The sequence below is a fragment of the Hyperoodon ampullatus genome, assembly GCF_949752795.1.
Source record: "Hyperoodon ampullatus genome assembly, chromosome: 2".
NCBI classification, from domain to species: domain Eukaryota; kingdom Metazoa; phylum Chordata; class Mammalia; order Artiodactyla; family Ziphiidae; genus Hyperoodon; species Hyperoodon ampullatus.
The window spans coordinates 18,885,059-18,907,397 of record NC_136915.1 but is presented as its reverse complement, the minus strand read 5'-3'; the positions used below and the strand labels follow the sequence as shown (position 1 = coordinate 18,907,397).

At 38.7% G+C, this 22,339-nt stretch overlaps 1 protein-coding gene across 4 annotated transcripts in view; it reads right to left on the bottom strand.

Annotated features, from left to right (window-relative positions):
* The window catches only part of KDM1A (lysine demethylase 1A), a gene marked incomplete at its 5' end in the record, with an annotated part of 63,503 nt that extends 41,653 nt beyond the window's left edge, over positions 1-21,850 (bottom strand). For all 4 annotated transcript variants that reach the window (XM_079698165.1, XM_079698166.1, XM_079698167.1 and 1 more), the window contains 2 exons: positions 13,382-13,547; positions 21,497-21,850. In XM_079698165.1, coding sequence (XP_079554291.1) covers positions 13,382-13,547; positions 21,497-21,850 — 520 coding nt within the window. The remainder of the gene's footprint in view (positions 1-13,381; positions 13,548-21,496) is intronic.
* Between the last annotated feature and the right edge of the window lie 489 nt (positions 21,851-22,339).

Genomic DNA, 22,339 nt, shown 5'->3' with positions numbered 1-22,339 from the left:
AAGTACTGTAGATAGACATAACACAAGGGGGAAGGCTGGAGCAGGCAAGATAGTGGGGGAGCTTCTACCTCAAGCTTCACAATAAGCCTGCTAAGAAATTTTCCTCATTGATTAATGTACAGAAATAACTTTAAGAAAAGTATCACAGCTTGAAAGTTCAACCTGAGAAAGTTAGGATAGATCATCTTCCAGACTCTTCCAAAAATCAGTCACCAAGACAGATGCAATGATCCTCTTAAGCCTCTCACCACCTGATATACTATGGGAAAACTACAGTGTGATCTTTGGAAGATATGAAACACCATCCCCCAAAGATCTAAAACTGGATACTCTTCATTAAACAGTTTATTCTAAAAGAATCTCAACTAGAAAGCAGATTGATTATTCTACCATTTGAGTTAAAAGGCAGCAGGAAAGTAAACCTAACATAGCTCCCTTACTTCAAGAATGATCCCAGGTCTGTGAGACTTAAAATGACATTTTCATCTTTAAGTATATGAAGGTATTCATACATAAATGATTTGTGACAATATTATAATGTGTTGCTAGATGGTATATGGTCTGCTTTGAAAGTAGAATAGGATCCCATCCTAAAATTATTTCACATTGCTCTTGTATAAATGGTACTTTAGGTTCTAGAAGGTTATGCTTCTCAGACAAGGTACAAGGTATATGATTTGCTGTTTACAGCCTTTGGAAAGGGCATATAATTATGAAGAGATATAACTCCAATTATGAAATCCAATCTGTAAACTTATCTTAAAAATACAGGCTGTACATTTAAAATTTTACTTTTAAAGTTTAAATTAAAAAATGTTCATTCTTAATGAACTTATGGATTTATTCATTTAAAAGTCTTTCAGAGTTAAAAAGTTTCAGAGTTAAAAATTGTTATTATTTTCTTTGGCTCCAAATAGCACCAAACTAGACCAGAAGATTAAGCTATTATTTTAGAAGGGGGGAAAGGGGCTGAAAACAATGAGTTTCCAAGAAGAACATTTAGGCATTAGGAATAATATAGCTCTTCTTTCTCAAATTATGTTTCTGGCTTCTTTAAGAAAGAATGCAAACAACAGTCTCTTCTAATGATGGCATCTTACCACTTCTTAATAAGTAAAAACAAAACCAAAAAACACTTTCAAGCTTGTCATTAAGACTGAATTATTATACCCTTTCTATTTCTATCATTTTCCTTCTTCTCCCACTACATGTCATACAATATGCTATTTACTGTACTGATTTATTTTTTTTTTAATTTTTATTTATTTATTTTTTTTTTGCGGTATGCGGGCCTCTCACTGTTGTGGTCTCTCCCGTTGTGGAGCACAGGCTCCGGACGCGCAGGCTCAGCGGCCATGGCTCACGGGCCTAGCCGCTCCGCGGCATGTGGGATCTTCCTGGACCGGGGCACGAACCCGTGTCCCTGCATCGGCAGGCGGACTCTCAACCACTGCGCCACCAGGGAAGCCCTGTACTGATTTATTTTTTCCTGTCAATGTTTTTTCTTAATAGAAATATGGATTTCTTACCCCTGACTTATGTGCTCAAAAGATCAACAAGGCTGCTCTTTTACAACAAGGTAAGGCAGTCTTTTTTGCTGTCTGCTTTTGAAAAGAGGTACTAACAAAATTCTTATAAAGACACTGTCCTTTGATAAAAATACGTAGGAGAAACATGGAAAATATTCAATACTCTGGAAAGATTTTTAAAAGGTATCTCTCATAGCAACAGAGAGTCAAAAAAGAAATGAAACTCTATAAAATACTACTTAAGCAGAGAAACAGGAGAAAACCAAGCAGAAGATGATATAAACATGAAAGAAATGATGGAAAACAAAAAGTGCTTACAATTAAGTAAATGAACAATATATTTGTCTCTTGAATTGATGAATATTTATAACCTGCTTGAAAGTAAAGTTGCTATTTTCTCTCTAATCACAATATACTCATGAGTATTTTGAGGGTTCTTACTTCTCCAAAGACAGCGGAAAACAGCACCATTTTTATTAGTGGTATTCTAGACCAATTCTTCCTCTTTTTTTTTTTTTTTGCTTTACCAGCTCTCAGATTCTTTATTTTGCCAGCATGCTATAATGTTTAAAGCACAGAATCATGCAATACAATTGGCATAAGAAACAGTCTTATAATTACATATTAATTTCCTTTAATCTTTAACAGAATATTCATTTTATTAAGAACAGCACACATACAAAAGTTTGCAGCTAACTTTCCATCCAGGTAGTGTCTCTGATTAGAACATATAAAATGCCATATTCATTTGCTCTTCGGGTCTTTCGGGCCTAGAACTCTGCTTCTGACAGTGGTACAAAGACATGGAACAGCAGGCAAATGTGGTTGTTATCTTCCATGAGCTCAAATTCAAAACAGAAAATGAAAATATACACAAGCAACTTTTTAATATCACCTTGATTCTGGCACTACTGAGCGAGCAGACTTCCTTTTGTTTTCACACACCCCCGCTGACAACACACACACAAAATCCTCAAGTTTGAAGTAGAGACCCTAATACAGTTTATTTGTGCATATCTTCTCTAAGTTGAAAATAAAATCTTTTCAGTTTATCTTACATAGCAGCCTTTCAGTTGTCCTCTAATAAATCTACAGATCTGTTAAGTTATTCTTGAAGAACAGTTAAGTATTTTAGTTACAGTCACACTACTGAATTGTTTTTTCATCTTCATTCAAACTCTCAAGAGACCACTCTTTCAACATCTTAAGAGGAAGTCTATTACATTCAAATACTTTTATCTGGCAGGCATGGAGGCGAGAATCATTGGTGTGTTGTTCCCAGGAACATACTGAACAACATATTCATCACATTTTGACTATTTAGTTTCTTGGAATCACATTAACTGATAACTTTGTAAACATTTTGAGGAATTACTAAATCTTCTAGGAAGCAATGATCTTTAAACAGAAAATCAATTCATCAAAATTTATTTAATCAAAATTTTACCAAATTTACAGAATAAAAACAACCGCCAAGGATTGACTTCAACCGAACCTAACAAACTAGCAAAGGAAAAAAAAATCTCAAAAGTTAAAACCATCTTTGAACACACAAGTTTGCACTATATTAACACACTAGTTGAGTTTCTTAATAATCTCACAAATTTAATGTTTACTGAATACCCATCCAAACTGCCAAGCACAAAATCAAAAGTAGAAAAGGCTATTTTCAAAGGGCTCATAATCTAATTGGGGAAAGATGAAAAATATCCAGAAAGAAACTTTTTTTTTTTTTAAAGAAAACAAGAAACACACACTTGGGGGACTCAGGGAAGTTTTTCCGAACAAATCCAGAAATTTGGATAGACTGGGGTGGGGGGTGGGGGGTACGGTGAAACCACAGCATGGTCCAGAACATTTACAAAAGCAAGGAGAAAACCACAGACATGGTATGTACGAAGAATCGCACACAGCACCCTGCTTAAGGAAGGAGATGATCTCAAAGAGCAGTGGGAGACACAAAGGATAAGCAAAAATAGGCCACTTTCAGGGCCAAAACTTAAACTTGATCTTAATAGTAATGCAGGAGAATAGTATTTTTACCATGAAAGCAACAAAAGAAGTGATACTTTAATCAGTTTGTACTAGATGGATTAGAGGAGAAAGGTGATCTAGATAAAGGAGATCCAGTCGAAAGACTACTGAAATAATTTAGACGTGAAGTGAAATCCATCAGAATAAAAAGGTGACAGTAAAAATGGACAAGGTGAAGAGGCTGTGCACAGGAAGACACATGACTTTACAAGAGACTTGATGAAAGAGATAAGGGGCTTTCAAGACTCCAAGCTTCCAAAGTTCAGGAGAATAGTAATACAATGGACAAAATGGGAAATCTAGGAGACAGGTTAGTAAAATTAAATGGAAATACTCTAAAGATGGTTGGAAATTAAAGACTAGAACTCACAAGTGAGAATGGGTATAAGAAATTTTAAATCAACATAGAGGTAAAAAATTTTGAAGCAGCTGTATAATTAATCTCATAAGGAAAGTCACAGTTTCAAAGAGGAATTGGCCAACATAAATGATTAAAAGAGTAAAAAAGCAAAAATTGAGAAAAATGAATTATTGGTGACCATCACCAAGTCGTGCTGCCTTCCTGTCCCTGCTGTAGTTAGAGGTGGCTTAAAAACACCTTCAAGTATACCACTCTTCCTTGATACATATCTTTCCTGCTAACTTTTTGACTATGATTTTTGGCAGAAGAATAAATGATCTACAGCAGCTCAAAGAAACGCAAAGCAAAGTAAACTGGGCTCAGAGAGGTAGACTAAACTATCCTGAAGGAAGAGCCTCAGGGGGTTCCTCTGAAGCACATTAGAGGCATTTTAAAACACCTAACACTGATCAATACTCTCCAACAAAATTAACCAAAATGAAATCTCCAATTAGAGCAGCAATTCTAAGGTTACACTGTCATTTAAAATAATGAACTGGGACTTCCCTGGTGGCGCGGTGTTTAAGAATCCGCCTGCCAATGCAGGGGACACGGGTTCGAGCCCTGGTCCGGGAAGACCCTACATGCTGCGAAGCAACTAAGCCCGTGCGCCATAACCACTGAGCCTGCGTTCTAGAGCCTGCGAGCCACAACTACTGAGCCCGCGTGCCACAACTACTGAAGCCCACACGCCTAGAGCCCGTGCTTCATAACAAAAGAAGCCACCACAATGAGAAGCCCACATGCAGCAACAAAGACCTAACACAGCAAATAAAATAAAATAAAATAAAATAAAATAAAGAACTATAATAGATAGCCTTAACGTCTAGAAAGCAGGAAAACAATGCTTCCTGAGGTAGGAGCCTGCCTGGAATTTTCTCATTGTACCGCTGGAGGAGCTGTAGCACTGCTTTGCTCCTGAACTTAACACTGGGGCAGAACTGAGAAGCTCAGTAGCAGGGATCCTATATAAAAGAAAGTAAAAGCCCTACAAACTAGTGAAGTAAGAAAAGGTTTTGTAAGCCAAATGAAAGAACTGACTTTTTCACATGCTATTTCCCTCCACATTCCATACATTTTCCTTACTTATTTTGTTGCAAAATCTTGGTTTGTAGTTCACTTTTCAAAATGTTGCAAAGAAAGCCCACAATTCAGATGCTGTTATGTTGCTCAACTACCAAGCTTAAGCTGTGTTTGAGTACAGGTAGTTCTTTAAAAACAAAGCTTATTTTTCTAGTTATTTACCTGTTTTTAAAAAGGCCAATATGGAACTTTATTTTGGAGCTATTAAAAGAACCATTATAACTTTTCACAACTGATAACCATGAATTCCCCAACAAGAGAGTCCCCCTTTCCTGCTCATGTAACAGTTTTTCAGAACTCTGGCTATCTATATCTTCCCGGGCTATGATTAGAGGCTCCTTCCATCTTAAACATGATTTGAGTCTACAATGCTATGAAAAACATACAACTTCTTAGGCTTTAATTAATCATATGTATTTATCTATCTTCAAATATCAGAAGATGCTAAAAAACAGCAAAAGCAAAAATAATCCTATTTTCAAATGTTTAAAACCTCTGTGATCAGCAAATATGGCAAAATTTAATGTTATATCTCAATAGTTGATACATGGATTTACACTGTTATTCTCTGAGGAGAGAAAGTCTTTATTAGAAAGTGCCAAGATTTGCCACTCCTCCTATGATTTAACATATAAAAGCTTAAATAATTTTTTGTAAAAAATGATCTATTCACATTATTGAAAATGGGCTACCACATACACTTTCCAGTTTCCAAAAGTGACAGAGTATGTATGTCAACCTAGTCCATTACCTGATTTTTTCCTGACTAGAACACCGATCTGATGCAACTAGAGATTACCATACTAAGTGAAGTCAGAAAGAGAAAGACAAATACCATATGATATCACTTATACGTGGAATCTAAAATATGACAAAAATGAACCTATCTAAGAAACAGAATCACGGACATAGAGAACAGACTGGTGGTTGCCAAGGGAAACGGGGTCGGGGGAAGGATGGAGTGGGAGATTGGGGTTAGCAGATGTAAGCTTTTATATACAGAATGGATAAACAAGGTCCTACTGTACAGCACAGAGAACTATATTCAAAATCCTATGATAAACCATAATGGAAAAGAATATTTTAAAAAAGAATGTGTGTGTGTGTGTATGTGTGTGTGTGTGTATACGTAAAACTGAATCACTTTGCTGTGCAGCAGTAATTAACACAACACTGTAAATCACCTACACTTCAATAAAATAAATTAATTAAAAAAAAACAACACTGGGCTTCCCTGGTGGCGCAGTGGTTGAGAGTCCGCCTGCTGATGCAGGGGACACGGGTTCGTGCCCCGGTCCGGGAAGATCCCACATGCCGCGGAGCAGCTAGGCCCGTGAGCCATGGCCGCTGAGCCTGCGCGTCCAGAGCCTGTGCTCCGCAACGGGAGAGGCCACAACAGTGAGAGGCCCGTGTACCACAAAAAAAAAAAAAAAAGAAAAAAACACCACCACCAACCCACTGTATTCCTGGTTCAACTGTGTTTAATGAATACAAGACATCTGTACACAAAGTGGAGCCCATATCTTCTCATATGATCCTCATATCAAGCCCCATTTTTCAGATGAGAAAATCCTCAAAGTATCCTGTTCTTCTATTATCCATGATCACACCAAATAAAGGACGGTAGCAAAAGAATACGAGGAGATTACAAAAATAAAGTTGCTCAGCTAAACGAATTACTATTTTGCCTTAATAAAAAATAAAGCAAAATAATCAATAAAATAAAATCATTCATTAAGAAAAGCAGGTCAATCTCTAAAGACCAAACATAACTTGGTAGCATCTGATTCAATGGTTCTTATCAGCCAAAAGCAGTAAACAGTTAAAAATCTGGGCTCCCAAACTGCTTCATAAAAGCCTAACTTCATTCCTTCATGTTTAAAGTAAAACTTCCAAAATCCAATTTTGGGAAAAACATCTGCAAACAATTTCTGCAGTCTCACCATACTTTGTATATACTTTTATTATATTGTTTCTTCATTGTTGTCAATTAATATCTGTAACCCTAAACCGGACTGTGAATTCTTTGCAGGAGGACCTAGTCTTCAGCCTTGAGCCCTCAGAATCCAGCACCATGCCCGGAACAAAGCACTATAGTTTTACAATTAATGTATGTAGAATAAAGTGAATGAGGAGCTGCACATTTGAGAAAATCTTATTTTGTGTAGAAAATGTCTCTATAAAAATTTTCCCCTCCACACCACCAACTCCCTATCTTGTTGGGTTTCTTTTTTTTTTAACTCTTCCTGTAAGTAAAGAAGGATCTGAAGACTTCCTTCCTTTCCACCCTTTCTGCCTCTAAGTCTCTCCAAATTTTTACCCTGAAATGTAACATCTAAGAGTATTTTGCCTTCTATTATACATTTATGTATACATCTGTATCTCATACTAGGCTATAAATTATCTGAGAGTGGGGACCATGTGTTGTATAGTAATATACATCTTGGTCCATTTTTAGGAATCTCTCAAAATACAAAAATTTTGTTGAATTGATCTAGGTTACCTTTTCGGCCTGTGACATTTTCCCCCAGCTCTCTAATAAGTTATTCTGGAGCATAGTTCCAAATCAGAACCCTGAAATGATGCTATTAAAAAAAAAAAAAAAAAAAAAGGTTGGGACTTCCCTGGTGGTGCAGTGGTTAAGAATCTGCTTGCCAATGCAGGAAACACGGGTTCAAACCCTGGTCCGGGAAGATCCCACATGCCGTGAAGCAACTAAGCTTGTGCGCCACAACTACTGAACCTGTGCTCTAGAGCCTGCGAGCCACAACTACTGAGCCCACGTGCCACAACTACTGAAGCCCGCACGCCTAGAGCTTGTGCCCCACAATGAGAAGCCACTGCGATGAGAAGCAAGCGCACTGCAACGAAAGAGTAGCCCCCGTTCGCCGCAACTAGAGAAAGCCCGCGTGCAGCAACGAAGACCCAACACAGCCAAAAATAAATAAATAAATTTATTTTTTAAAAAAAGGCAAGAAAATTAATCCTAGGTCTGTTTTCTAAATGTATACATCATACTTCATATGATGAGAAAATCAAATGATTTCAGGCACTTAGTTGACACTAGCAGGCCAAAATGGCAACATAAACAACCCTTCAGGGATCAATTTCCTAGCAACTTCTACTAAACCTACAAAAGAGGGTCTCCTGCTGGGTATGGGGGCTGTGCACTTGTAGGCATGGAGAGAGAAAAGGCTGGGATGTGCCACTTGAGAGTACTTACAGCCTGATAAACGAAAGTATTCACCTGAACTCTGACCATAACTATCCACGCTGCCAAATCCAGCACTTTTACTGACTGCAATCAGTATGACTGCCTCATAGGAGAGATGATCATGGTACTTTATAAACAAAGAACTATGAAAATATAAGGACCACTGTACAAATATTGGGACCAACCACTGATTTTTTCTTTTAAAGTAAGGTCCATCTTCAGCTCTTCTCTGGTCAAATTCTATTACACTGAGTTCTAAAGGATAGTCCAAAAGATTCTGCCTTTTAGATTTTTGCTACAGCAAATAAAGCAACTCATCAAGTTTTCGATCAATCTCTTATCAACAGTATTTGTGATCAAATTTCACTGAATTTTAAGCTAAATTCTTCTACCCATACACGTACATTTTATATATTTTATATAAATTTAGTATTTTTACTAATTCAGGTTGCATCTCCTTTTGTGTGATTTTAAAAAATACTTTCAATCTACAGCATGACTATTACATGAACAAGGCCTCCAAATTATTAAAACCACACAGAATTTTTTGTCATAGCAATCTCTCACATCTCATTGTTTTGTAATTTGTTTAAAAGCCTACATATATTTCAAACACATACACCAAACACATCCAAAATTACCATGCACAACAGAGAAGAGAGCAAACACTTTCCTTTGTTATATTCTCACCAGAATCCTTATTTTAAACAAGGAGATAAAGTGATTCTTCCCACAGTCATTCAATAAAATGGAATATAATAAAGTCATCACCGACCAGCTAACAATATCTAACAAAATTGATCTGAAGAGTTAATCAATGATTAATGGAAGCCTTTGAGTTTCATTAGAGTATTAGCACAGCACTGAGCCTGGAAAAATGGTACACATACAGACACATGCACATACATACATATATTTTAAACATACTTCTGATGTCTCTATTGAGAAATCCATTAACGTGAAGAAGTCTTAAGAAAGGCATCTTAAAAACCCATTTCAAATTTCATTTTATTTATTTTAGAGTAAGTTTCCATACAAATCTTAAGCTATACACAACTAAGCTACTTCTAACCCCAAATGTTAGAGTTCCTAAACAGTAATCCCGAACCAGAATTCCTAAACAGTAATCCAATACAAAATTTAAATCCAGGAACTACTAGCGAGATTCTTCTGGAAAATTTCAACTGCTGAAAGGCAGTGAAGGGAAAAAACACTATGTTTTGTATGAAAATAAAAAAGCTAAGTGCTAGCAAATTAGTTAACTTAGTAAAACCTCACTGAGGAATAATCTAAGGTATACAGGGTAACAACTGAGTCAAGAAGGGAAGAAAGCTTTTCTCCAATAGAAAGCTACTTTAACAGAGCGGCAATTATTCTAAACCAGTATGTAAACTCCAACTGAGATTTTACTCTATTTTATAGACGCGCCACTATTATGTGACACAACTAATAACCAAACACTCAATTCCAAAGACAACCTGTTCAGGCTCAGTTGCCACTTTTATCTTGATAGAAAAGGTACTGGAAAACCAAATAAAACCATCGTTTGTTAAAACAAATATATTCAGAAGTGTATAGTAAATATAGAAATACATGGAAATGTTTAAGAAAACAAATTAGGTGAATTTTAAACATAAGCAGCAATATTTAGTATGAAATATACATTTACCCATGTGACTACCACAGAACTAAATGCCACATTGTTATAATTAAAAACTGACAAATCTACAAACAGTCTTTAACCCAGAACAGAGAACTTCTTCTCAATTAAATAAATACAAACAGAAAAAAACCCAAACCTCCTTTTTTTTTGGCCACACCCTGCAGGCTTGCAGGATCTTAGTTCGCAGACCAGGGATCGAACCCAGGCCCAGGCAGTGAAAGTGCTGAGTCCTAACCACTGGACCACCAGGGAATTCCTGAAACCCAAACCTCGTTTCCCAAAAAATTCAACTTTGATATTGAGAACATTTTTCCATTGATCAAAATCCAGTAAACTCAATTACCAAAATAGCCTAAATCATCTCTCCAATCCCAGTCTCTTTACTCCTTTACTTTGCCCTTATAGAGCACACAGATTGATTTTTCCAAAACACGTATTTTGGTACAGCACCTTCACTCAAAAAACCTCAGTGTTGGGCTTCCCTGGTGGCGCAGTGGTTGAGAGTCCGCCTGCCGATGCAGGGGACACGGGTTCGTGCCCCAGTCCGGGAAGATCCCACATGCCGCGGAGCGGCTGGGCCCGTGAACCATGGCCGCTGAGCCTGCGTGTCCAGAGCCTGTGCTCCACAATGGGAGAGGCCACAACAGTGAGAAGCCCGTGTACCGCAAAAAAAAAAAACAAACCTCAGTGTTACCCATGACCAGATCCTCCCAGTGCTTAAAGGACATCAAGTTCAAATTCCTTAGCCTGGTAACCAAGGCTCCAACCTTCCTTTCCGGCCTCCTCTTAGAACTCTCCTAGAGGAACCTTCTCCAGTCAAATCATTTTACCCACTGACTTCAGAATACCTCGTGCTACCTCGTGCTTTCATAATTAACAAAATATTTTATTCTTCTTAAGATTAACACTGTGGAAAGCAAAGCAAAATTTTCTAAACATGCTTAAAAGCTGGTAAGAATGAAATGTATTCAAACCTTATATATTTTAAGAGAGTAAGTTAATGTCTAGTTATCACCTAAAATAACTGAAAAGATTTGGTAAAGAACCAGACCCACATCTTCTCTCAAGATTTTAAGATACGCATATGGCAAGGCTTCCATTCAATTTTTGAATGAAAACTTAAGTGAAAGAACTAGTTCGGATAAGACAAGAGGTTTTGGAAACCCTGGACAGTTTCTACATACTTGAACTTCCCTGATAATATTTATTCACCATGAGGACCCAAACTATTTCTAAATTCTGCAGGCCAGTAAGTTATCACTACTTTTCCAGGGTAAGTATTCCCTAATTCACCTACAAATGTTAAAAAAAATTTTTTTGAGTTGTTTTAGAGGAAAAAATAACTTTATTTTCATAACCACAAATAATTGGTAAGTTTTGGCTGTTATCAGCACACCTCTGAGCACTGAAGATATCCTAAACTTAAGAAACAAAACTTTAACTTTCTCCAAAATATTAAATAGTTTAAAACTTAAACTAAACCACTGGATTAACATTAACTCGAACATAATGGCATAAAGACAGTTCCCCAGATCCTAAATCCCTTTGCTAAGATATTCACTTTTGGGGACTTCCCTGGTGGCACAGTGGATAAGACTCCATGCTCCCAATGCAGGAGGCCCGGGTTTGATCCCTGGTCAGGGAACTAGATCCCACATGCATGCCACAACTAAGGACCCCTCGAGCTGCAACTAAGGAGCCCGCCTGCCGCAACTAAGACCCAGCACAACCAAATAAATAAATAACTAATTTTTAAAAAGATATTTACTCTTTGTAAGAACAATATCTGACATTTATGGAAGGAAAACAAAATAAAAAACCTCTTTCACAAAAAAGAAAACACCGAGACTTGGTTTAAAATTTTCAGAGGACAAAGTGTATATCAACTTGATACCTTATGGTTAATCAGTTTCTTACTGGAGACACTGACAACTACACAAAAAAGAGGGTGAGGCCGTACCTGAGATATCAGATCATCTACTGAATAACAGAGTCCTTAAACTAAGAGATCAGCAGCCTCTGGAGCTATATAACAGCTATCAAAAGGATTATCCCCATGTATCTCATTAGCAAATCTACAGCAAAGGTAGAAAAAAAGAAAGGCAAGAATCAAAGAAGAATATAGAAGAAAGGAGTAGAGAGTCAAGGGAAGAGTTGGGAGTAAGGACAGAAAGAAGGGGAGAGAGCTAAATGTAAAAGACTAGGAAACGGAGGAAAAAAAAAAATCAACAACAAAAAAAATCAACAAAAAGAGAGGAGGTGTTGTTGAGGTACATTTGCCTCAGGGACATTAATCCCAAAGGTAATATACCACTCCCAGTAAGTAACTGTCCAATAAGTTATTTTAAGAAAGTTTTAGGAAAATCATTCTTAGGAAATCTGATTCCTGAGAAGATTTAAACCCAGAATCTATCTTTCTAAATGCTCTCAAACTGTATTCTTTTATCACATTTTATTACAATTACTGTAAATTATAAATTTTTATTTTTGAGTTTTAGCCAGAATCTGTTAAGTTCTAAATCTAAGTTTAAATTAACACCTGATTTGTAATGCTCTCTAAAAGAATTGGTGAGGTGAATGGGCCTGGAGCTACTGGAAATACAGAAAGTATTTTAAGGAGAAGAACTTAGTAAAAATTCAAAGTCAAGAAGAGTTAAAGAGTAGCCATTAAAGGCAGAAGATATGAAATATTAATTAAGATTCTACTTTTGTTTGGTCTCTCCAAAACAAAAGGGTATTCCTAATTGGTCTGGGTATCCTCAGTAGGACTCACTGAGGGGATGTTAGTGAGAATTCTTTTAAGATGTTTGAACCTCTGAAAACAGTACTATAGGCTCCAATAATCTTTCAATGTCATAGGGAAGATTGTGTGACCTTAGAATCTCTTCACAGCCTTTTCTTATACCATTCTTTTCACTGGAGGGCTCAATAACTAAACAATAACAGGCACTTAAGTCTTTTCTTTTTGACTTCAGAATGTATTTTTATCTTTGTTCACCAGGAAAAGACCCTTTTCAAAACTGATCCACACCAGGAAGGTTTTACCTGAAAGTATCTAACCATGAAGTAAATGGCATAATTTAGCCAGAATAATTTCTGAATCATTCTATCTCTAAATTCTGAATCAGAGTTATCACTGAAAGGTTTGGTTCTTCGGGTTTGGCTTTCTGTGCATTTTCTCCAACTTTCCAGCTACCTTACACAGCCATTCCTTCTACCCTCATTCTTTACTTTCCTCCTATATGTACAGACACACACAAAAAGAATGTCAGTACCACTATGTATATATGCATGTATATTTATGTGTGTATACATGTATATGTGCACACACACAAAAATACACATGGCCAATATAAGAGTATAAACCAAAGACATAAAGAACACTGTAGAATAGGAATAAATTCATTTATTCTTATTTCTAAGATAAAACAAAAGTGTGGTTAGTTACTACAACTCACCAGATGGTTCCTCAGGCTCACTTTCATTTTCTTCCTCAGGTGGGGCTTGAGGGGGTGGTGGGGGAAGCTTCTTTTCCTTCTCTGCTTTAGCATTTCTCTCTTCTTCTGAATAATACTCATCTTCTGAGAGGTTGGCCAAACTTTCATCCATCTCTCTGTACTCTACCTATATGGAGATTATACCAGGGAAAGCTAAATACAATGGACATCTAAAGTCAGAAACTCAGTTTGGAACCATCAGTAAATATGAATTGTTTTCTAACTTCAATTTTTAAGGAAAATAAGCAAATAACAAGGAACAAGCTAGCTCATAATAGGTAACCATTAAAAACAAAATCTCTCATGAAATAATCTTGTGTCAGTTCAGATTTAGCCCAAACTGTAACTTTTACATCATAGTACTGAAATTCAAATCAATGACTCTGAGGCTTTCTACAAATAAAAATTAATTATGTGTTTGTGTGTGCATCTATACATATGTATATATCATGTTCACATACTGAAGTTTCAACAAGAGACTAAACTAGCCCCCAGTCAGACAAAAATACAGTTAGCTAGAATAACAAGTCTGTCTAATGCCAATCTGTACTTCTAACTACTATTCCATAGGTAAATAGCAAAAGAATTCTAGAAACCAAATTGAGGAGTGGGGAGGGTGGGCAGGGAATAAAAGTTGCAAATGGCAATAGTCAAACTGAAACAATAAAAAGGTACATTTGCTTAAAACAAAAACAAAAGCAAAACACTGGTGACCTAAGAGAGTTGAATGATGAGAGCAAAGAATCCTTATTACAACAAATTAAGGAGTAAGTCATGAGGATATGGAGACTACAAGCCTTACTACTAATTCACACGGGTTACAAAGGGGAAAACCAGGTAATAAGTAGAAAGAGGAAGCAGTCTTAATGAATGTTTTATTGGGAGGTAAAGCAACTTAGGATAGGGAAGATTATTATGGACCTCTTTGTTAAAGTGTGTAATGTGGTATTACAAATAGTCATCAACCTTGGAACACTGTCAAATCATCATTTTGACCCCTACCCTAACAAGGAAGCTACAGAAACAAGAGCTCTCTATTCTGGATTCAATGAAAAGATAAAATGAATAAAATAAAAAGTATTTATTGGAGGTGGAGACAGGGCAAAGACAACATGGCTTCCAAATACAATATATCAGATTTCTGAAATGCATCGTCCTGTGGATTACGGTGAATGTAGTCTATTTTAACTTTCGAAATATCTTTGAAATCGCTCCAGATGGCTGGCTGCTATTCTCTGTCTTCTTTTTTTTTTTTAAGTGACATGACCACAGGATTTGGGTGGTGGGGGAGTAGGTAGTTAGGGGAGGTAAGAGTTTTACTGAAAACAGGGATTGGGTTAGAAAATGGAAACAATTATGGATAAATTGAATAGCTTTGACCTGTGCTCTAAGAATTTTATTTAACACATGAATAACTGTATTTTATTTATCTATCAAATACTGAACTGAGAACATGGTACAATGGAGAAAATGATTATGAATGAGTATCTCTGCCCTTAATAAGCTGAAACTCTAGTTGCAAACAAAAAAACCTGATCAGGTAAACATCTCAGAGACCTTACAATAAAACCTCCCAAAAATGCAGATAACAAACTTTATCCTACTTGACTGAGATTAAACTGTTAGGAACAGACCTCAGAATAATGGGTAAAGCAGCAAGGAGGGGAAAAAAGTTTCAAAGAGGGAGCTGGGTTAGAAAATGTAATACATGTTTACAGTATGCAGCTTCCTTTCACCTTTTACCCCTCAACAGTGCTTGATCTCTCCCTGTCCCAAAGATTCAGCCCTTTAATCCCCTGCCCATCAATCCTACCCATTCAATCAATAATCACTTAACAAGTGCCTACTGTGGAACTGGGCAATGTGCAAATTCTGGGACAAACACAAACAATAATATACGATCCTCTCTACTGAAGTAGTTCAGCTTTTGCCTAAGACACCATGCCCTTTGAAGGAAAAATGAATCCAAGATTAAAGTTAGGGAAACACTGCATTCTTTATAGGCCCCTTCTAGGAGAGTCATAATACATGTTAAAAGTACTGAGAAGTTTCACAGCAAAAACAATCTTTTTTAATATTGTTTAATCCAATGTTTTGATGTAATAACTACTAACAAGGAATACACTTGGAAGAGGCTGGTCTAGAGTTCTTAGCTTTCAAGAAAAAAAGGAGATCAGAAAAATACCTAGAGATAGGAGTAAGAATATCTAAAGTAGTATTTAACAACAACAGAAAAAGAAATGTGTTCCACAGAACCCTTGGATTTTTGGGGGATTTCATTTATTAATTTTAAAATGTATTTTTAACATGAGTACTCATATGTGTTAAACCAAACCATAACCCTTTAGAGGTCACCAACACATGAAGTTGTACTACTTAGGTAACTCAATTTTGGGTAGACTGAAGAATAAAATTTCTTCTGCCATCTCTGTTCAACTGAGAGAGTGTCCTGAGGTGGCAAGACAAGCTAAAAACAAAGGAAACAACCTTTTGCACTACCACTACTTGTCAATCAGCACAATACTTCATAAACAAAATACAGAAATTATTGAGGCTGCAACTATTATGCTTAACCTCCACTCCCAAATTTGGCTCTACCAAAATAGCCTCATTGTATCAAAGACTGACAACTAAAATAAATGTTATAAATTTAAACTTCATATAAAACAGGCAAGTAGTATTTTATTTTGGGATTGTGCATAAAATTATATTTTGTAAAAAAGGATTTCTCCACTTACGAAAAAGTTTAAAAACCATCTGAAAGAATCATACAAACTCTAAAAAATAAAAATTATTCCCCTGAGAAAAAGAATGGATACCATAAACATAAAGGATTGGGAATCTTTTATCCCTAAGTAAAATCCTCTGAGACTTCAGAGGTTCTACAACTACTTATAACCAAGTACAAAAAGATGTCTCAACAGGCAGATGAGTCAGTAGGGTACTTGTTCTTACCTGTACACCCGTGACTCTCAAATTTATATCTCTAGTCTCTCCTATCTCTTCCACACCCTTGTTACAGTGATTCACTCACTTCCCAACCACCTTAAAGCTCCAGTCTTTTAACAGTTCTTCCTTGTAATTCACCTAGGGTACAAGTGCCAGATTAACTGTCCAAATACACTGTATTTTCAGATAGGTTAACAAATGAATGCCAAAACTGTCAAAACAGCATATAAACTCTCTAGCTCTAACTAGTCAAATTTACCTCAAATCATTTTCTAACACACTAGTCAAAATCATCCCTAAACTCCCTAAAAGCTACTCCCACCTTTTCTGTAAATCCAATGCCTAAAATTCAAGGCCCACCTCCTCTGCAAATTACTCCCTAAGTCTTCCAAACCTACAAATATATCTTTCCCTTCTCTAAATTCTCATAGCACTTATACTTCATAATCTAGTGCAATGCTGTCTGACAGAATTTTCTGTGATAATGGAAATGTTCTGTATCTGTGCATCCAATAAGGTAGCACTAGCCACCTGTGGCTATTGAGCACTTACCATGTGGCTATTTAGGATTAAATTAAAATTAAAAATTCAGTTCCCTCAATCTACTAGCCACATGGGTAAGTGCTCAATAGCCAAAGGCGGCTAGTGGCTACCATCCTGGACAGCACATATTTAGTATTTGGCTCTCTACAACCTAGATACAACTCTACAACACTACTGATCCCTCCAGCTTATCTTGCTCCTAGAAGAACCTCATTTCCAATTAAATTCATTTGCCCATTGTTCCCAACATTCAGTTGTCCACTCTGGACTCCCTGTTGCTTCTCAAACCACTTTCTATTATATTCCAAGCATTTTTCACTTCCTTTTCTTCCCTAGTAGTACTTAATCACTGGGTACCTACTTACTTATGCCAGACACTGCAATAAGCATTTTATTTACATTACATCTAAACCTAATAATGTTACAAGGTAGGATTTATTTTTCTGAGGAAGAGGAATCACAGGAGGATGAGTTAACTCCAGAAGTCCATCCTTTTCCAGAACACTTTTAAAAATTCTGTCCTTTTTCAAGGCCCAGCTCAAGACCGCCATTCCTTAAGCCGTGTGGTGTTCCCAAAGTCTCAGCCCAATTTAACAATTTCAAACCTTAAATAGTTTGCCATAATGTTAGCATAGACACTCAGAGGTGAATTTATTCTGAAACTAATAAAACTTAAGCCTCAGGGACCCTCAATTGCATGGACTCCTTCCAATACCCTGAACCTAATTTTGATTACATAATTATATATATATTTACTTATTTATATAATTATATACATGTTTATGCATATATAAATTTTTTTTAAAAGAGGGTTCCCCTCAGGGACTTCCCTGGCAGTCCAGTGGTTAAGACTTATTGCTTCCACTGCAGGGGGCATGGGTTCAATCCCTGGTCGGGGAACTAAGATACCATATGCTGCACGGTGTGGCCAAAAAAAAAAAAGAGTGTCCCCCCCCCAAAAATGAATAAGCTCCCAGGCTATAAAATATAGATATATCCCCTGCATAAACTCTTGAGGCAAGGCCTTGAAGCAAGGTCTATCTACAGTGGACTCAGCTTCCATTTTACTCCTTTATGGATACTCTATCCCTTGAGGTCTGTTTCCTCTGGTTCCCAAGACTAGCTATGAATACGTAGGTCAGCTTCCCCAGTTCTTTACTTCCTAGTTGCTCACCAAATAAACACATAACCCATTTTTCTTTTGAGAGTTTCAGAGCTAATCACAAAGGAAAATTAAACACAGGAGAATTACAAAGAAATCTTATAGCAAGCCCCAAATTAATCTAGATTCAACACAATCCCAATCAGAAATTCAGCTGCCTTTTTGCAAAAATTGATAAGCTGATCCTAAAATTTATATGGAAATGCAAGAGATACAGAATAGCCAAAACAATCTTGAAAAAGAACAAAGCTGGAGAACTCATACTTCCCGATTTCAAAACATATTGCCAAGCTACAGTAATCAGGACAGTGTGGTACTGGCATAAGAAGAGAAATATAGATCAATGGGATAGAATTGAGAGTGGAAAAATAAACCCTTACATTTATGGTCAATCAACAAGGGTGTCAATCATTCAAAGGGGAGAGAATAGTCTTCAACAAATTGTGTTGGGACAAGTGGATACACACATGCAAAAGAATGCCACGTACAAAAATTAACTCCAAAATGATCACAGACCTAAATGCAAGAGCTAAAACTATAAAACTCTTAGAAGAAAACATAGGAGTAAATCTTTATGACACCGGATTAGGCAATGGTTTCTTAGATGGAACACTAGAAGCAAAAGGGACAAAAGAAAAAATAAACTGGAAATCAAAATTTAAAACTTTTGTAATCACCGTATATATAGAACTCTAACTACTCAACAATAAAAAGACAACACAATTTAAAGATGAGCCAAGGCTATGAATAGACATTTCACCAAAAAAGATATATAAATGGCCAATAAGGACAAGAGAAGATACTCAATTCAACATCTTTAGCCTACATATTAAAACCACAATGAGATACCACTTCACACCCACTTGGATGGCTATAATAAAAAGACATTATCAAGTGTCAATAAGATTGGAGAAATCGGAACTCTCAAATATTGCTGGTGGGAATGTAAAATGATGTGGCTGCTATGGAAAACTGTTTGGCAGCTCCTCTATAAGTTAAACAGAGATACCATACTACCCAGCAATTCCACTCCTAGGTATCATACCTAAGAGAACGAAAAACATGTTCACACAAAAAAACTGTACACAAATGTTCACAGCAGCATTATTCACAATGGCCAAAAAGTGGAGATGTCTATAAAATGATGAATGGATAAACAAAATGTGGTATATTCGTACACTAGGATATTATTTGGCCAGTGAGCTATCAAGTACTGAATGGAAGTACTACAACATGGATGAACCTTGAAAACATGCTAAAACCAGACACAAAAGGCCACATATTATATGGTTCTATTTACATAAATGTCCAAAAAAGGCAAATCCACAGTGACAGAAAGATTAGTGAATGTCAGGGGCTGAAGACAAGGACGAATGGAGAGTGCCTGCTAATAGTACAGGTATCTTTTGGGGGTGATGAAAATATCCTACAATTGACTGTAGGATATTGTGCTGGTTGTACAACTTTGTGAATATGCTAATAATCACTGAATTACATACTCAAAAATGGTAAATTTTATGGTATGTGAATTATCTCAATAAACCTGTTTTTAAAAAAAATATCTGAGGGACTTCCCTGGTAGCACAGTGGTTAAGACTCCGTGCTCCCAATGCAGGGGGCCTGGGTTGGATCCCTGCTCAGGGAATTAGATCCCATATGCATGCCGCAACTAAGAGTTCACATGCCACAACTAAGGAGCCTGTGTGCTGCAACTAAGCAGCTGGCGAGCCACAACTAAGGAGCCTGTGTGCAGCAACTAAGAGACCCAGCATGCAGGTATGCATGCATAAATAAATAAGAGACACCTTGCTCTCTTAAAAAAAAAAATCTTATCATCTGGTTTCTGGACAAATTTTCTATTGAAACAGTTAAATCAAAACCCAATTGGGGGCTTCCCTGGTGGCGCAGTGGTTGAGAGTCCGCCTGCCGATGCAGGGGACATGGGTTCGTGTCCCGGTCCGGGAAGATCCCGCATGCCGCGGGGGCGCTGGGCCCGTGAGCCATGGCCGCTGAGCCTGCGCGTCCGGAGCCGGTGCTCCGCAACGGGAGGGGCCACAACAGTGAGGGGCCCGCGTACCACAAAAAAAACCCACAAAAACCCAATTGGGCTTCTGCCCTCTATTTCATTTCAGAGAGTTGGGAGTTGCCAACCTATGCGTTGGTTAAACTGCGCCCCCCCCACCAAAGACTTCCTTCCTTTATACTTGGAGCAAGGTATTCTTGGAGAGAGATCTCTCAAAACTGGGCAATTCAATCTGAGGGCTCTCAATCTGGGCAGTACTCAAGAAGCTCCTCATACACACTGACTTGGTATATCCACTTAAATTATATAGAGATAGAAAACTTGTAATATGCATAAATTACATAATTTAAAATATTTAATTACTTAAAATTATATGTACATATACTTCCAGTTTTTTCAACTGTACCATGAAATCTCCAGAAAAGGGCCACGTCTAAAGTCTGTGCCCTACTACTGCCCCAGTGCCCTGCTCACTGTTGGTGTCACATGTGATCCTTTGTTTCAGAGGCTGATGATACTTTATCACATTGAAAGTGTAGGGCTTACATTCCAGTTCCACCACTTACTTAGCTTTGCGACTCTGGGCAAGTTGCTTAAACTGTATGCCTCAGCTTACTCATTCCTGAACTGGGGCTAGCAAAACCTGCCAGTTGGTGTTTAGCAAAAATAAAAAGTTGGTGTTGCTTTGAACACAGCATCTGGCACCCAGAGATGTGAGTCTGTATATACTCCTGTGACAAAGCCTTTTCTTGCCGTATATTTACACCTTGACTAATTTATATTAACCCTCTTAATCAGCTTCCTCATTTGTAAAACTCTACATCAAAAGATCGTTGACAGGATAAAAGGACAAAGAGCAAAACTCCCTAGCACACAGCAAAGGGCTCAAAAAAAAAAAAAAAAAAGTTCCTTTTTTTCGGTCTTCAGGGCTAAGGCAATTACTTTAGCATCACCCTATAGCCTCAATGTGCTCCCGGCCGAAACACATAAATATTGCTGAGCAGCTTCCAGACACATCTGTGGACAAACAAATGATGTATGTCTCCAGCAAGGCCAACCATAACTCCACGTCAGGGAGCCATTTTTCCCAGTCAAGAAAATGAAAAGGTGTACGAGATGTAAATGAGTAAAATACCCCTCCCCGAGATCCCCCTTTCCCAGGACGGCCCGGTCCCGGCATGAAGACGCATTCACCACAGGCAAAGACCTTCCCTTCTCCCACCTCACCCAGCAACCTAGTTGGGAGGTGGGTGGAGGTCGGTGACTGGGGAGGTCGGGTGGGCATGGGGCTCAAGGCCCAAGACCGCGGCTCGCGGGGGTGGGGGGTAATGAGGGCTGGACAACCTCGGGGAAGCTTGGCGCCGGGATTTGCGGTTCGAGGGCGGGGGTCGGGCCTCACCTTCGCCCGCTTGCGCCGACTGGTCCGTCGCCCCTCCGGAGTCTCTGCGATTCCCGTTTCCATGGGGGTCGCAGACCCAGGCACGACGGTAGGCCCAGCTTGAGGCCCGGCGGACCCCGGCGGCTCAGCCAGGCCCCCGGGGGGCGAGGCCCGCGGGGGCTCCTTCTTGCGGGGAGTGCGCTCCCCGGCCGCCCCCGGCCCGGCTTCGGAAGGGCCGGACAGGCCCGCGGGCGGCGCGGCCACCTCAGAGCCGTTCTCCGAGCCGCCCGCTGCCCCGGCACCGGCCTCCGACCCGGCCGCCGCCGCCGCTGCCGCCGCCGCCGCCGCGGCTGCTGCCTTCTTCCCAGACAACATCTCGGGCCGCCTGGCTGCGGACGGCCGTAAGGGCCGCTCGGTCTGTCGGTCCGTGAGTCCGGAGTCGCCTCGCTTCACTTCACACAGTCCGCGCGCTGCCAACCGCCACCTCGCAGGCACGCGCTAAGCGCGCTCCGCGCGCTCCCGCCGCGCCCGAACAATAAAGCCCGAGACGCCCACGGCCCCGCCCTCCCCGCTGCCATAGAGCGGCGTCCTCGAGGCTAGAGCGGCGCCACGGCAAATTGCACGAAGCTTTCCTAGAGCGTCTCCTTAGCGTTCGGGGTCGGTCCCAGCACGGTCCGCATTCTAGGGCTTCTGGGCCAGACTGTACCTCCGAGAGCAACCGTTTCCTCCAGGGACTTGCGTGTATTCATAAATTCATTCGTTCATTCACTAATTCATTCATTCACCTACTCATTCGTCAGTTCAACCAATATTTATTAATGCTTACTACGTGACAAAGGTTTAATTATGAAGTTCTTGCTGTCA